At 45.1% G+C, this 16,346-nt stretch overlaps 1 protein-coding gene across 6 annotated transcripts in view; it reads right to left on the bottom strand.

Annotated features, from left to right (window-relative positions):
* Positions 1–382: 382 nt before the first annotated feature.
* Positions 383–16,346, bottom strand: part of TMEM184A (transmembrane protein 184A) — a 53,886-nt gene continuing 37,922 nt past the window's right edge. For all 6 annotated transcript variants that reach the window (XM_069084823.1, XM_069084820.1, XM_069084821.1 and 3 more), the window contains 6 exons: positions 12,291–12,381; positions 11,282–11,357; positions 11,091–11,182; positions 8,418–8,587; positions 6,186–6,383; positions 383–4,096 (listed from right to left, as the gene is read on the bottom strand). In XM_069084823.1, coding sequence (XP_068940924.1) covers positions 3,855–4,096; positions 6,186–6,383; positions 8,418–8,587; positions 11,091–11,182; positions 11,282–11,357; positions 12,291–12,381 — 869 coding nt within the window. In that variant the 3' untranslated portion in view covers positions 383–3,854. The remainder of the gene's footprint in view (positions 4,097–6,185; positions 6,384–8,417; positions 8,588–11,090; positions 11,183–11,281; positions 11,358–12,290; positions 12,382–16,346) is intronic.

Raw genomic sequence — 16,346 nt, 5'->3', positions numbered from 1 at the left:
GGACTTAATTAAGGTATAGCCTAGGGGTGGAGAAGTATTTAGAACAGGGACTTTGTAATTGATTGAATGATTGGAAGGTCCTGGGATGGGGTAGTACTTGGAGATTATTTAATCACACTTAGTAAATGCTGTATTTTGAATGATGTCATGTTTTGATCTTCTCTGTTCTTGGTTTGTCACTGAATAAAATAGAGAGCACCTATGCTGGTATTTTGAACCTGGGAAGTTGCCTTTGCTTGGCATTACATTACACTTGAGAAAATGAAAGACCATCCTAGGCCGCACCGCCTTTCGAGATAACCCTGTGATGTTCAACATGCATGTGTTCATTGCAGATGTGTTGATGGAGAACCAGCGTGGTTCTATTTTAGACTACCTTAAGTAATACTAACGGACATTTATTTATGACTGAGGTTTACAAAGTGATTTACACACATCATTTCATTTCAGCCCTGTGAGGTAAGTGCTATTCTCATTTTACAGGTGAGGAAGTTTTCTGAAGCCGACTTTCAACCCAGGTCTTCCTGACTTTAAGCCCAGCACTCTCTCCACTTGTGCCAAGGGCAATGATTCAGGCTCACCATCTGAACATAAGCATCTCACAGAAGTACTACGTCACCTCAGCCCAGGCATGTTGCCTTTTCCAAAGCCAACATGCTTCATTTGCCTAATGCAGCTGGTCAAGCTTTGACAGCTGCAGCCTGCTTCCCCACTCCTTATCAGAAAATGGGTTTTATTGCATCCCCTCTAAGGAAAGGTTATTGCCTCACTCGAGGCGATCGGCTGTTGGACGAAATGAACTAGTCTCCATCCACAGGAGGATGAGAATTTGCAGTCTCTGATCCAGCTCAGCTGTTTCATAAGCTCAGGATGAGGGGACAACAGATCAACACACCTGAGACTTGTCTTTCTGGCCCCTCAAAATTTCATGGCTGGTGGTGGGGTCTCAGGTTAAACCCATCTGGTGCCTGATCTGGATTGCTGACACCTAGGGTGTGGTGGCTCCCCTCTACCAAATAAACTTGCTGACCTTGTGTTTTGTTGAGACTGGTCAGAAGCAGAAACATGGGTGTGGTCCCACCAAAGTGGGGGTGGGGAGAGGGAAGGCCGACTCTCAGGTTTGCCAGCAGCTGTGGAGACGTTGCGATAAGAGAATGACTTTCCCAGCCAGCTAAGCAGAGGCTGGACTGGAAAAGTCGCTGGGGTATCTTATCACAAAGTCCTGCTGCTGGTACATGTGAGGGATGGCCAGAAGTGGGGGCAGGGATTGGGAACAGGAGGGGTGTTTCAGGAACAGAAAAGAAACTAGCCTGGGAGTCAGGCTGCCTGGATTCCCACTCTCCAAAGGACCCTAGGGAATCGAGTCCTTAGCACTGGAGACTGTCATTTCCTCTTCAGCTAACTCTGACCTGAAAACAGACACTGGCCTAAGGAACCTGAGAAGGATCCCGGAGAACTCTCTTGCCTGAAGGTAGTCGCAGGGGTTCAGGTCCTAATCCAGTGACACATCTGTCCACTATCATTTCCCCTCCCCTTCTAGCCATAACTTAGCTCACTTGGGGTGACCTTGGGCACAATTAACTGCTGAGGAAAGTATTCAATTTTCCCTCAATTAAAAAGGGATAACAGTCCCTGCCCCTGAATGACCTCGTAAGAATGAGAGATCACCTCTGAAAAACACAATCACGTAACACAAAGAGAAGGTGGTGCTGACATCAAGCTTTGAGTGCACCCCGGTGATGGCTGGGGAAACCCAGGGGTAGCAGAAGACAATTCCTGTGCTTCTCCCCCACACCTTTCAGCCCAGAGCGGGGTTTCAGCTGAGCTAAGCCAAGGGATCGAGGACACAGAAACAGAGGCCAGACAGGTCACTGGGGAAGTGGGGGTGGGGAGTGGTGTGGAGAAACAAAAGAACATGTATACATAAATAAAAGCAATTCACTCGGAAACTTGTGACACGCAGTGGCGTGTCTCACGATCCTCTGACCCCCGGCACAGCTGGCAAAGGAGGGCACCGTGTGGGGTACAGCCCACTCCCGACTTCATAGTCCAAAGCATTTAAAGGTTGCTCAGGCTTTTGGACATAACTTTCATAACCTGTTGATTCCCACTTTCCCCATCACCTGCCAATCCCCTTCCATCCAAGGGACAAGGGGACTCTACTGTGTCTTTGGGGAGAGGAAAAGAAAGGCCACGGTTTGTGTTTTGGTTCTTTTTAGTCCTCCCTGAATGTCTGTCCAGGGGACAATCCTTTACCTCATTGGGTCTCCAGCAGGAAAAAAAAACAAAAACTCAAGCGTCTGAGCATCTGTTTGCAGTTCCCTGGATCTCCCATCTGCCTCCTCTCCACCTCTCGCCCCATATCTGGAACACTTCTCACCACTTCTTGGGAAACTCTAGGCTCAGTTCATGTGCCTCCACATCCCCCTAGTTAGTTAATGCTTATTCTCTCCTAACTTGCTTTCCCAAATTATGGATATTTACTTATCTATTTGTTTTTATCCCCTAGTAGAATATAAGTTCCTTGAGGGAAGGCACTGTTTTTCATTTCTGTTTCTCTGTCTCTAGTGCTTTGCACACAGTAAAATACTTGTGGTGTTGAGCTGAACTGAACTGACTGAACCCAAACAAGCTTTTTCCCCTTCCCACCATGCAGCCTGCTCTGACGTCTGCTTATACAAACCCAAAGGGGAAGGAATGAGTTCCTAATTCTCCAATAGCTCTACTTTCAGCCAGACCTAGACAGGTTCACTCCTTGGAAGTCGACAGCTCTGCAGGAGGGAGTCCCTTTCACCCACACACACTCTTCTACAGACTAGTTGCGACATCCCTCCCACTCTTGTCTCATGCTTGTGAGGTCTGGGTCTCTGGTTCAATCTGCTTCAGGATGGGGACATGTAGCAAGAGGTGTTGGTGATAGGGGGAGGGTCTTTGGTGGCACCTCTGACAGATTCCAGTCCAAAGCTCTTTGCTTGGTGGATGCAGCCCCTTAGAACATTCTAGTTTTGGGCTGCAGTTGGGGGTAGGGGGGATCTTTGAAAAGCATCATCTAGTCAAATGTCCACTGGCTTCTAGGTAACTCTGAGGAACAATACTATATGGCGTGGGGAAAGCTGGTAGGTCCTACCACTACCCTAAACTTAGGGTACCCCAAGGATTCTCTCCTCTTGTCTTCTGCTGCCACCTGTAAGACTCCCAAGAAAGTGGCCAAAGAGACCAACATAGGCTTCTCTGGATCTAAGGTGGAGTCTTGTTCTCATATAGGCAGAAGTCAGCTCAACTCAGAGGTCTCCCCAGTGCTCAGACGCCCCATTCAACATCAGAAGTCCCTTTATGAAGGAGAATGAACGTTGATGGGGTTTTTTTTTGTCTTTGTCTTTGCCCACCATTCAGCACAGTTCCTGGGACACACTCAATGCCTAATGATTGTTTGTTGATAGACTGACTGTGGAAAGGAGGGTTCTCTCCTGGCGAGCTCTGATGAAGGCATAGACCCCAGTCAAATAGCCCAGCAAGGAAGTACATTATCAGTAACTGGAAGAAGCTGGGATTGGGGGTGAGAGGGTGGGGCCAGTCTATCAGATATGAAAACACAGCAGGACTATAGACTCCAAGGTCACAGCAATCTTGGATCTAGCCTTGGAAAAAGATCTCTCCTGAGCAGTTCCAAGTCCTTCCTCTCCCAAAGTCAAGACCAGTTCTTAGAACTTAGGGGGTGGATTGGTAGGAGGGATGGGGGTGGGAGAATGCAATGCCCCCTCTCTCACAGTCCACATGTTCTTGTTGGGATGTGGTGACCACTGTCCAGAAGTTAGCACCCAGGGTCTGAAGTCCTTGCTCCCTCAGAGGCTCCCCTATAGCTCATCTGAATGGATTAACATCCTCTTCTCTATGCTTTTATTCTTCTTGCCCCCAGGAAGCTGGGAAGTAGGGGTTGTGTTCCCATTTTGCCCCTGTATTTTGACCTCTTGCATAGATTGCTGAGTGTACTGCTGGTAAGTAGGCGAGAAATTGTGAATGGCATCCTGGACGATGTCTTGAGGGCTTATGGTCTCCTTGAGCCCACTGGAAATACTCTGCATGGGAGCCATGGTCACTGAGGGCAAAAAGTTTAGAATGAGTGCAAGGCTAACATGAAGAGGCAGAAATACCTTCCCGTGGTCTGGAAAAACCTCCTCCCATTTACAACTGAAAGAGTGTGCCTCGGAAGGTGGCCGGGTCACCCTAATCCCTCTCATTTCTCAAATGAGGAAATTTGAGGTCCAGAGGGGTTAAAAGGCTTGCCCAAGATAAGGTAACGCACTAAGAATTCATTTCAGGTCCTCTGACTCCTGAGGTCGACTCCTCTGACCGCTCTGTGTCAGGTATGTCAAGTATGTGATGGTGATTTCTTTGCAAGTACAGGTTGGACTGGATGGTTGCTGAGGGGTCCCCTCTAACTATACATCCTCTGATTCTTTCTCTAGGTCTGAAAAGGAGGAAGGTCCAGCTCCCTATCTCTGAACCAGCCTGCACTTAATGCCATCTCAAATGGCTGAATGCCTGTTTTACTCTTAAAGACAGTGATAACTGACATTTGTATAGAGCCCTAGAGTTTGTTAAGTGCCACACATAATCTTGTTTGAGTCTCGTAACAACCCAGTGAGTACATACTACAAATATTATGCTCGTTCTACAGAGAAGCAAACCGAGTCTCAGAGTGGTTCAAGGATTTGCCCATGGTCACACAGCTAGTAAGTGTCAGGGACAGCTAGCTATATCTGTAAAAATGAAAATAGTTATATTTGTCATACCTATTTCACAGTTGTTGGGAGAACTATAAATGCCACTTCCCCCCCCCAAGTCCAGTAGCTTATTAACAACCCCTGTGATTCAGAAAGTGGCTTATAACTTCTAGAAAACTCTCTTGACTGCAATGTGAGTTTATTACCTCTTGTTTCGTACCCATGGGAGACAAAACAGCTGGTCTCCATCCTTTGGATCCAATCACTTTTTAAATGAGCCAATCCCAAAGAGGCATTTCCCTAAGTGTGACCCAGGAGGACCCTATCCTGGCCCTCCCCTTACCCAGGTGTTCTGTGAGTTGGTGTCTTGGTTATATTCATGTTCAAAATATGATTTTTTTATACTTGTGGACCTGGACCAAAGCAATCATTTGCTTGGAATTTTTAATAGAAAAAAACTTAAAAGCAAAAAATAACAGTTCATGGGGATCTAATCAAGCAATCCTATGCTATCCAGTCATTTTTCCTGCTCATTTGGGAGCATGTGGATGTGTTGCTGCTGCCTGCAGAAGTGATCCACAGACAGAAGGGGCATAAGAATTACTATTCAAGATCCTTGTCTATGGCCCTTCCAGTTGGGACCAACCTCCTCTCAGCTCCCACTGCGTTCTGACCCCCAGGGCTCCTGAGTCTTTGAGCTAGGTTCCTGCCCTGAATCACTGCCCAGATTTGGTGCAGTAGGGGAAACCAAACCAAACCAAACCAAAACCATCAGACTTGGAGTCAAAAGATAGGGATAGGAAATAACCCTCTGATTTTGTCAACCACAGGGGATTTCTGGGTAAAGAAACTCCTTTTACCAGTGCAGCATGGCACCATCTCCACAACTTCCAACCTTAGAGAGTTAGATAGAGTTCTGAAAAGTTAAGTGACTTGCCCAGGTTCCTACAGCCACATGTATGTGTCAGAGGTGGCACTTGAACCCAAGGCCTTCCTGGTTCACAGGCCAATCCCTATCATCTATGGCATAGTGTCTCAAAGAGTCAGAGGAACTGAGTTCAAATTCTGCTTCTGTGTGACCTTTGATGAGTTATTTAACCTTTTTGGGCTTCAGATTACTTAATGGTAAAATGGGATTAGACTTAGAGGACCTCTATAGTCCTTTCTAGGATAAGATCTATGCTGCAAATGAAGTTCTTGCTCTGATCCCCACTTTCAGCAGCCTGGACCAGCTGTGGAATTCACTAGTGTCCAGCCTCAGCCCCAGATATTTGCCCAGGGTTTTCCTGATAAAGAGGCAAAACCCCCAGAAAGCACCATTTTGTCTAGTCCTTCCTAATGCCACGCTATGTGTCCTGCTTCCTGAGCTTGAAGGGACCCTGTGGCATGCTGGTCATGCCCTCTACCACCCACTTGCCTTTGGGATAGTCTTTCTTTGAGGCTGAAGCCTGAGCAAGGTACCTGGAGAGTTTTCCTTCTTCTCTGAGTACACCTGGCACGTGAAGGCATAGCGTAAGGCGATAGAGGCAAACAGCATCTCAATGCAGATGATGAAGTTCTGGTAGCCAGCAGCCACTGTCCCAGCCCCCACCTCATTCCCGTCAATGATCTGCACCTCTGGGATCACCCCACACTTCTCCAAGATGGCCAGCAGCATCCCTGGGGGGGGGCAACGTTGAGAGTCTCTTTAGAGCCAGAGACAGGACAGGAGAAATAACATGGCTGATGGGGCACCATCTCCAGGCACCACCACGACAAAATATGAGGTAGGGTATGTTTCCCATAATAGAAAATGAACTCTATTCATTTGGCATGGACTTTGGGATACAGTTGTAACTAGAAATTTCTGTACCTGAGGTAAGGGAGGGAGATGGGTGAGTATGTGGTATGATGGGGAGTTTTCCTAGGATGTGGAAGAAAGTTCATTCAAAGATAAGGAGGATTTTTAACCTACTAAAGGAAAGGATACTGCTGGGGATGCAAGGGTAAGGATGTAGCTGCCAGAGAGAAATGTTTCCGGGATCAATGCTACTGGCACCCTCAAAAGTTTGGTGCCCTGAGCAAAGCTTTGTTCTCACCACTCGAGCTGTAGAACTTTCTTTTATCACTCACATTTCTTATATCACTCCTCTGACTTTCGTACCTTTTATCACTTACACCACTCAGATATCTTATATTACTTCTATCACTCATACAGCTTATAACACTTACATCCTTCATATATCATATCACACACACCCATGTAACTTATGTCGCTCATATATCACACATGTTTGTTGAACAAATTCAGGGGAGTTGATCTTCTTTCCCATGATCTTACAGTTCCAAGGTAATTATCTGGAACTTAGACATCATCAGGAGATATGGAGAGCAGGGCCAAAAGAAAGAGGTGATTGCCACTCTCATAAGGGAATGGGGCATCCATACAATGGTGGCATTTCTGAGCATTTGGGAAGCCTTCTCATCTCACCAATGAGCTTTACATCACAAACTACTCGAGGGCAAGGTCTGTGCCTTTTATGTACTAACATACAGAGGCACAATGGATAGAGTGTCAGGCCTGGAATCAGGAAGATGAGTCTTCCTGAGTTCAGTTCTGGCCACTTACTGTGTGACTTCACCCTGTTTGCCTCAGTTTCCTCATCTGTAAAATGAGCTGGAGAAGGAAATGGCAAGTCACTTTGGTATCTCTGCCAAGAAAACCCCAACAGGGGTCACGGAGTTGGATATGACTGAAAATGACTAAATAAAAACATGTACTCAGAGCCTCCTGTCCTCTGCCACAAGCCCCACCACCTTCAGTGCACCCAGCACAGTACTGTACTGTGGACATATCTGAGATTCAGATGATACACAGGGCAATGAGCCATGCCTAAATGGGTACTCTTTGGAGAGGAGATCTGATTCCCTATGTAAGATAAAAGCAAAAATCTCAGCACACTTTGGAAAGGACAAGAAATATCTTTGTTTATGTGGCCATGTTGCTTTGCGCATTTAAATCCCTACGCTTTTCTTTGGACTTGTTTCTCTACCCATAAATGGAGAGGATAAATAGTAATAGATCTTTATGTAGTGCTTTGTATAGCACTTGTTTTCCTGTGAGGTAGGTGGTATAGGCATTATTAGCTCCATTTTACAGATGGAGAAACTAAGGCTCAGAAAAATGAGGTGACTTGCTCCAAATCACAAACCAGGAAGGAGCGGAGCTGAGACCTCTGATCTCAAAATTAGGGCTATTCCCACTATCGTCCATTGCTTTCTTTTTTAAAAAAAATTATTTATCTTTTACATTTTTAAATTTTAAGTTCTGAATTCTCTTCCTCCCTCCCATCTGTCCCCCACCCATTGTGAAGGCAAGAAATGTAGCATTGATTATGCATGTGAAATCATGCAAAACATATTTCCATGTTAGCCATGTTGCCAAAAAAAACCCCAAAACCAGAAAAATTAAAAAGTAAAAAAAATGTGCTTCAGATTCCATCAGATCTTTCTCTGGAGAGTTCATTGTCTACTAAAAGGAATCCCTTCCAAGTCCCCCCCCCCACTCCCACCCCAAATGCCTGGCCAAGGGCTGGGCTCATGTAGCTATAGAGGGCATTTTCTGGTCACTCTCTCTTCAGGGTCCCATCCCTTCCTATGTAAAGAGGTCGGAGGAGAAAGATTAGCAGCCTCACTTTCTCCATTCTTACCCACCTTGCCAGAAGGAGAGAAAGATGACGGCTTTGATGGTGAGAAACTTGAGGACAGGCTCAAAGGGTCTGAGCAGGTCACTGGTGGCAAAGTAGAAGAGGAAGAGGGCGTAGAGGGCCAGGCTCACCGAGAAGTTGTAGACAATGGTCACGTAGAGATAGCCAGTGCGGGGACTACCGGCAAAGAGAGAGGACAGTCACAGATTGCAGATATGTCAGCTCTTTCCACCATACAGATCCCCAATGATCCCCAATCTTCCCAAACTCTGGTTTCAAGTTTTATTTCCCAACCTGGATTTACTGTTCGGATCTAGCTCTCCTACCCGGTTCAGAGTCCCAGAGGCAGAGAGAATAGAATGTCACGTCCAGAGAACGGCCACCAGGCCATTTTGTTTGGGATGTAGAGTTCTCGAGGGGAAAGTACTAGTGGGAGTCTCAATCTCCTAAATCCATCTCTTTGTAGGTGCCCTCCCAACCCTGCCACCTCCTTCTCCAGGAAGCATCCCTGACTAACTCCATGCAGGCTCATTCCTCCTGACTCTCCCTCCTCTCCACAAGGAGGCAGTTCATATTATAATAATTTCCACCTATTTACCTCTATCCTTGTTCTTTTATGTGATATGTGTACTCACCTTTGTGTATGTATTTTCTTCTTGGTTACATTTTAAGGTCAATGGTTAGAATATAAGCTCCCTACTAAGAGGAAGGAAAAATGTCTCTCTCTCTCTTTTTGCATTTGTATCCCTAGTGCTTAGCACAGAAGTTGGCACATAGTAGGTATTTAGAAAATGCTTATTGTGGGGCAGCTAGGTGGTATAATGAATAGAGCACTGGCCCTGTAGTCAGGAGGACTAGTAGAAGAGGAAGTAGAGTTCAAATCCTGCCTCCAGACACAACACTTAATAACTGTGTGACCTTGGACAAGTCACTTAACTGCAATTGCCCTGTCTTCTCCCCTCTAAAAAGACCAAAAAAAAATGCTTATTGATTGATTGGTTGAGGATGGAGATTAGGTCTTTTCTTTCTTTATTTTCCCTGAGTTTCTAGAATAGTGTTTGGAAAGTCCAGGTATGAGTGTGTTGCCTCCTTCTCAAGAAGTTTCAAGGGCTCCCTATTGCCTCTAGGATAAAATACCATCCCTTCTGACATTTAAAGCAAAGTCCTTCACAATTTGGCTCCAACTAATCTTTTCAGTCTGATCTCACATCATCACTACCCCCCTCAAAAATTCTACATTCAAATCAAAATGGCCTATTTGTTATTTTCTCTCTCTCATTTGTTTTCATTTATTTTTTAAGGCAGTTAGGGTTAAGTTACTTGCCCAAGGTCATACACCATCTGAGGCCAAATTTGAACTCAGGTCCTCCTGACTCCAGGACTAGTTCTCTAACCACTGCACCACCTAGCTGCCCCTTTACTATTCTTTTGACTCTCTTAACTTCTATTCTCTGCCTCTGTTACTCTGAACAGGGTGTCTCCCACGGCTGCTGTGATCTCCTTCCTCAACTCTGCCTCTGAGGACCCCTATATTCGTTCAAAGAATAGCTAAGCTGCCACTCCCTCCCCCACTCTAAAAAAGCCTTACCTGATGCCTTTCCTCAGTTATTCATGCTTCCCTCCTAAAGGGTTTCTTATTTACTATGGCATTCAAAGCCCTTCCCGACCTGGCCCCATCCTAAGCTCATCAGTTTTATTCCACATTCCTCCCTTTCTCTCTCTCTCTCTCTCCTCTCTTACACACACACACGTCCTGATATACTGGCCTTCATATACAGGATTCCAGCCATCTCCATGCCTTCATCCTGGCCGTCTCTCCTGCCCAGGATGTGCCCCGATCCTCACCTCTGCCCCTTAGAAGCCCACCTTCTACATGAAGCTTTTGCTGAGCTTCTGGTGACTTTCCCCATTGGCATTTTCCAATATCTGTGCATGCTGTCCTCTCTGAATGCTCCTCTAGGGAAGAACTGTTTAATTTTTGGTTTTGTAACCCTAACACCGCGCCCAGTACTGGACACATACAGCTGGTTGGACTAAAACAAAATGAACTGAACTGGGGAAGTGGGGGCGGGGGGGGGTCAAAAGAGCACACTCTGAGAATATCAGTTCAAATCCTCCCTCTGACACTTACTAACCTGTGTGGTCCTGTAAGTCACTTAACCACTGTGTGCCTCAGTTTCCTCATGTGTAAAATGAGGGGTATGAGGGGTTTGGATTAGATGGCCTCTGACATCTCTTCCAGTTCTAAATCTATGATCCCAAGATTTGAATAGAGCACTGGGCCTGGAGTCAGGAACACCAGAGTTCAAATCAGTCCTCCAACACTAGCTGTGTGACCCTGGGCAAGTCACTTAATCCTGTGTGCCTCAGTTTCCTCATCTGTCAAATGAACCAGAGAAGGAAAGGGCAAACCACTCCAGTATCTCTGCTAAGAAAACCCCAAATGGAATCACCAAGAATCAGCCATGACTAAAACGACTGAACAGCAACTATTAATTGAATGAAATGTCAGTACTAACCTAGGCAGCCCCCAAGAATTCTCATCCTAAAATTCTGGCTGCCTCTATTCCTGGCCCCCAGCCTCAATCCTTCTCCTCTCACACAGAGTCCCAATTTGGGGTGCCACGTCAGCACTCGTGGCCCTCTCCCACCCTCTTGCTTCTACTTGCCATGTCCTTACTCAAAATCTCCATCATTGTATTTGCCAACCCCCTGTAGGATAATAGTGATCAGAGCCATGATGGGCTTCACGATACAAAACTGGAGCGTGGCCTGTGAAAAGAAAGAGGGAACATGAGCTGAAGGCAGCCCCATGATCCTATAGGGCCAGCCCATACCCTCAGCCTAGGCTCAGATGGCCCCACGACTCACCTGTTTACAGAAACGAAGAAAACCAATGGAGTAGGACATGCCCTGCAGACAGCAGGTGCCATAGAAACAGCTGGACCTGGAAACCAGAGTGAAATAAAACCGACTGGAGTGGGCATGGGGGCTGCAGCTGGAGACCCCACCAGGAAAGAGTGAAAGGAGGGCATAGTGCAGGCAGGATGGCTTGGGAGACCCAGAAACCTACAGACCTACAGATCCCCTGGTCTCCATCCACTTTCTTCTTATCTATCCCTTTTCTTCTGCCTTTCTCTCATGGTGTTAGGCTAAGGGAGCACTGGTGCCCTCCCAACATACGCTGCTTATCCATAAAATATGTACACATGGGTATTATCCTAAAGGGGTCAAATTGTGGTTCTGAGGGAGTGCTGTGACAGAATGGTGAGATAACTGTATGAGGAATTGGGAGAGCTGGGTTCTGGTCTCATTTTTGACACCCAACCTTTGTTTCCTCTATAAAATGAAGGAGTTGGAATGAATGAAATTGAAGTCCTCTTCAAGCTTTCACATTCTTTGAAATCTAAAGAAAAATAGAACTACAAAAAAGGAAAGATAGCTCTGTTCTTTCAGATCTTTTACCTGACACCCCTCCCTTCTTTGCAGAAGTAGGGGGCCATATGGAATATTCTATATGCCATCAGGTGTCACTGACAGGCAGGCTCGTTTTGCTGAAAATTTTTCCTTCTTTCTTTGCTGCTAGAGACAGCTCACTGGACAGGGGGAGGAGGGAGTGAAATATTCAGCACTGAAGGTAATGTTAAAAACAAAAGATACCTGTAAAATACTTTTCTGGAAACAATATTGCTTGATTTGGTTCACGCTTCCTAGTTTGGACTCAGCTCGTGGTTTGCTTGCTTTTTACCCAGGACTCAGGACATTTGGGTCCATGCTGAAGCTGCTTGAGAATAGGGCCTGCTTCATTTTTATCTTTGTATGTCCAGTGCCTGGCACACAGTAGGTACTTAATACTTGTTGCTGCTGATTAATGACTTACTTGATAGGTTTCCCACGGATCTCAGACATGATGGCACTCTCTCCTCCTAGGTACTCAAAGCAGAGACTCAGGAAACTGTATATGACAAAAGCTGGCAAGGATGGACAGATGGAAAGAAAGATAAAGAGATAAGCAGCTAGGAGGAGAAATTACAAAATCCTGCATTTCTATCCTGCCTACTTCTTTTTTTTTTTTTTTACTTTTTGGAGGGCAATTGGGGTTAAGTGGCTTGCCCAAGGTCACACGGCTAGTAAGTGTTAAGTGCCTCAGGCCACATTTGAACTCAGGTCCTCCTGACTTCAGGGCTGGTGATTCACTGTGCCACCTAGCCACCCCTATCCTGCCTACTTCTTAGATACCTGGGAAGGCTCAGCTCTAAGAAACAGGCACAGTGTAGCCCCAAACAAGAGACTCTTCAGAGCCTCCTGACATGCAACCACGTGGGCAGAGAATTATCCATTTTAGATGACCTCCCAAGGGTCCTCCATCCTTCCCCTTTATTCCTTTTTTTCCTATGCCCGTCTCCAGTGGGTTCTCTTCAACCAAAGATTTCAGCTGACTATTTAAAATATAAAACCATTTTACCATAGGGCAGCTAGGTGGCTCTGTGGATAGAGCTCAGAACCTGGAGTCAGGAAGACCTGAGTTCAAATCCAGCCTCAGACATATTAGCTATGTGACCCTGGACAAGTCACTTACCCTCTGTTTGCCTTAGTGTACCTGGAGAAAGAAATAGCAAATCACTGCAGCATCTTTGCCAAGAAAACCCCACAGCTGAGTCCACAGGGTCACAAAGTCAGACAGGACTGAACAATAAGGTACTCACAGAGTACAAACTACATAAGGACAGACAGCCAAAACCACGACCAAATCTTTATTCCCGCAAGTTTCTCATACTTTCTGAACTCTCCTTTTTCCAAAGGGGCCTGTGTCTTTTTAAATTTTGATCCCCCTTCCTTTCCTTCTTGCCTTTCACACATGCATACCCAAAGATGACATTTATAGCAGCACTTGGGGAAACTGGTGTCTCACTGCGCCTCCTACAGGCAATTTAGCGCTAGAGATTTGCCTGGAGAGATAGAGTGGTTTTGTCCATAGTCACACAATCAGGTAGAATTTGAACCCAGGTCTTCCTGACTCCAGGGCCGGTGTTCTATTCACTGAGCCACCTAGCGGCCCCTAATGTCATACTCTTTGATATTATATTTATTAATGTAAATATCATCACTGTTGTAAGATTGTCTCCTTTTGGAGGTAAAGACTGTACATTACTACCACTGCTTGTACCTTCCTCCATCCCTTTTTGGTTTTGTGGAGGTGAATGGTGTTAAGTGACTTACACAGGGTCACACAGCTGGCAAATGTCTGAGGCCACATTTGAACTCAGGTCCTCCTGACTCCAGGGAGGGATAAGTTCTTAACAGGTGTTTATTGAATTGAATTGATTCCTTTGCAATATGAACAACCTGTGATCTGTGCTGGCTTAAGTGTGTGTGTGTATGTATGTGTGTGTGCACACATGTGTGTGTGTGTGTGTGCGCTCGCATGCACCTGACAGTCATTTTTCCCTCACTTTTTTGAGTTCTGGCCTATGACGAAGGGAAAACAAACCCAAAACATTTATTAAGCTCCGACTACTAAGGCCAGGCACTTTGCCAAATATGATCTCATTTTGAGCCTCATTTGAACCTGGGAGGCAGGTGCTATTATTATTCCCATTTTACAGATAAGGAAACTGAGGCTGAGTTTTAAGTGGCTTGCTTATGGTCACATAACTCAGTTTCTGAAGCTGGATTTGAACTCGGTCCTTCCTGACTCCTGGCCCAGCTCTATACAACCTAGCTGTCTCTAGTAAGGATCCCTGCCTCTTTAAAAAGAAAAGTTCCCTGATAGCTCCAACCAAAACCAAAACCAAGTCCCAGAGGCATGCTGGCCATGGAAACAAAGCCAGGGAGCTGAGATGCTGCTGGAGGTCCAGGCTGGCCTAGTTCTCTATCTCTTGAGACTCGCAGAGAATCAATATTCCATAGTGGGAAAATGTGGATTTAGGGTCAGAGGACATGGGTTTGATGTTCAGCTGTGTGACCTGGGCCAAATGACTTCCCCTCTCCAGTTTTCTCAGCATCTTCCTTTGTAAAATGAAGGGTTCATAACAGCTCATCTTTTTTTGGTGGTTGGATATCAGCTTTGGAAAGAGGTCTGTCGTGGAGCACTGCAGGGATCTGGGCTTGTCTAACACTGAGTCAGTGATTTAGACAAAGGTCTGAGTGTGCACGCTTCTCAAACCTGTAGATGACATTAACAGAGGCGGGATAGCTAACGTGTTCTGTGAGGCAGTCAGGATCCAAAATGATCAGGCTAGGGCACTGTGCTGAATCTAAGATGATATACAATAGGCATAAATGTAAAATCCTACCCCTAGGCTTTAAAAATAAATCAGTTTTGTAAGGACAAGAAAGGGGGAGAATAGATAGAGGGCAGAGAAAAAACATGTGGGAGTTTTACTGCAAATCGTGGTCCTGTAGAACAGGCATCAAGCCTGTAACAACATGGTGTCTGAAAAGGCTAATCCCATCTCAGGTTGTAGCACAGGATGCCTAATGTCCAGGACTGAGAGAGGCGATAATGCCCCTGAGCTCTGCCCTAGTAAAACCACATCTGAGGCCCTGTGATCACCTCAGGCTGGCACATTTCCTGATAAGCTGGAGATCAATGCTTTTCATGACTTCACATGGATAAATGATATCACACAGGGTGGGGAAGGGGTAGGAAGGAGGCAGAGAATTTGGAACTCAAATTTTTTTACAAAATGAATGCTATAAATAAATGAATGATAGCCGGATATCAATGTTTTGTATGACTTCACATGTATAATTGATATCATATTAGGTAAGGGAGGGACAGGAAAGAGGGAGAGAATTTGGAACTCAAAATTTTTTTTAAATGAATGTAATAAATAAAAGAATGAATGAATGAGAGCTGGAGATCAATGGTTTTCTTTTACATGACTTCAGATGTATAATTTATATCATACTGGGTGGGGGAGGGGTAGGAAGTAGGGAGAGAATTTGGAATTGAAAATTTTTACAAAATGAATGTTATAAATAAATGAATAATAGCTGGAGATCAATGTTTTGTATGACTTCACATGTATAATTGATATCATATTGGCTGAGGGAGGGGCAGGAGAAAGAGGGAGAGAATTTGGAACTCAAAATTTTCAAAAATGTTATAAATGAATGAATGAAAAGCTGGAGATGAGTATTTTGCATGACTTCACATGTGCAACTGATATTCTCTTGGTTGGGGGAGGGGCAGCAAGGAGGGAAAGAATTTGGAACTCAAAATTTTTATTTTTTTTTTATTTTTGCTTTTTGGAGGGCAATTGGGTTTAAGTGACTTGCCCAAGGTCACACAGCTAGCTTTTTTTGTGTTAAGTGTCTGAGTCCACATTTGAACTCAGGTCCTCCTGACTCCAGGGCCAGAGCTGTATTCACTGCACCACCTAGCTGCCCCTCAAAAAAATTTTTAATGGCATAAATAAATGGATGAATTCATGCATGAATGGATGCATAAGTGAGTGAATGAATGAATGAGTGAATGAAAGGAAGGAAGAAAGAAAGAAAGAGAGAGAGAAAGAGAGAGAGAAAGAAAGAAAGAAAGAAAGAAAGAAAGAAAGAAAGAAAGAAAGAAAGAAAGAAAGGAAGGAAGGAAGGAAGGAAGGAAGGAAGGAAGGAAGGAAGGAAGGAAGGAAGAGAGGAAGAAATTGAGGAAGGAAGGAAGAAAGAAAGAAAGAAAGAGAGGAAGAAATTGAGGAAGGAAGGAAGAAAGGAAGGAAAAAAGAAAGGAAGAAAGAGAGGAAGAAATTGAGGAAGGAAGAAAGAAAGAAAGAAAGAAGGAAAGAAAGAAAGAAAGAAAGAAAGAAAGAAAGAAAGAAAGAAAGAAAGAAAGAAAGAAAGAAAGAAAGGAAGGAAGGAAGGAAGGAAGGAAGGAAGGAAGGAAGGAAGGAAGGAAGGAAGAGAGGAAGAAATTGAGGAAGGAAGGAAGAAAGAAAGA

The sequence above is a fragment of the Petaurus breviceps genome, unplaced genomic scaffold, assembly GCF_028583685.1.
Source record: "Petaurus breviceps papuanus isolate PSGF00001 unplaced genomic scaffold, PetGlider_PUasm1.0 175, whole genome shotgun sequence".
Classification (NCBI taxonomy): Eukaryota; Metazoa; Chordata; class Mammalia; order Diprotodontia; family Petauridae; genus Petaurus; species Petaurus breviceps.
This window is presented reverse-complemented; position numbering and strand designations above follow the sequence as displayed.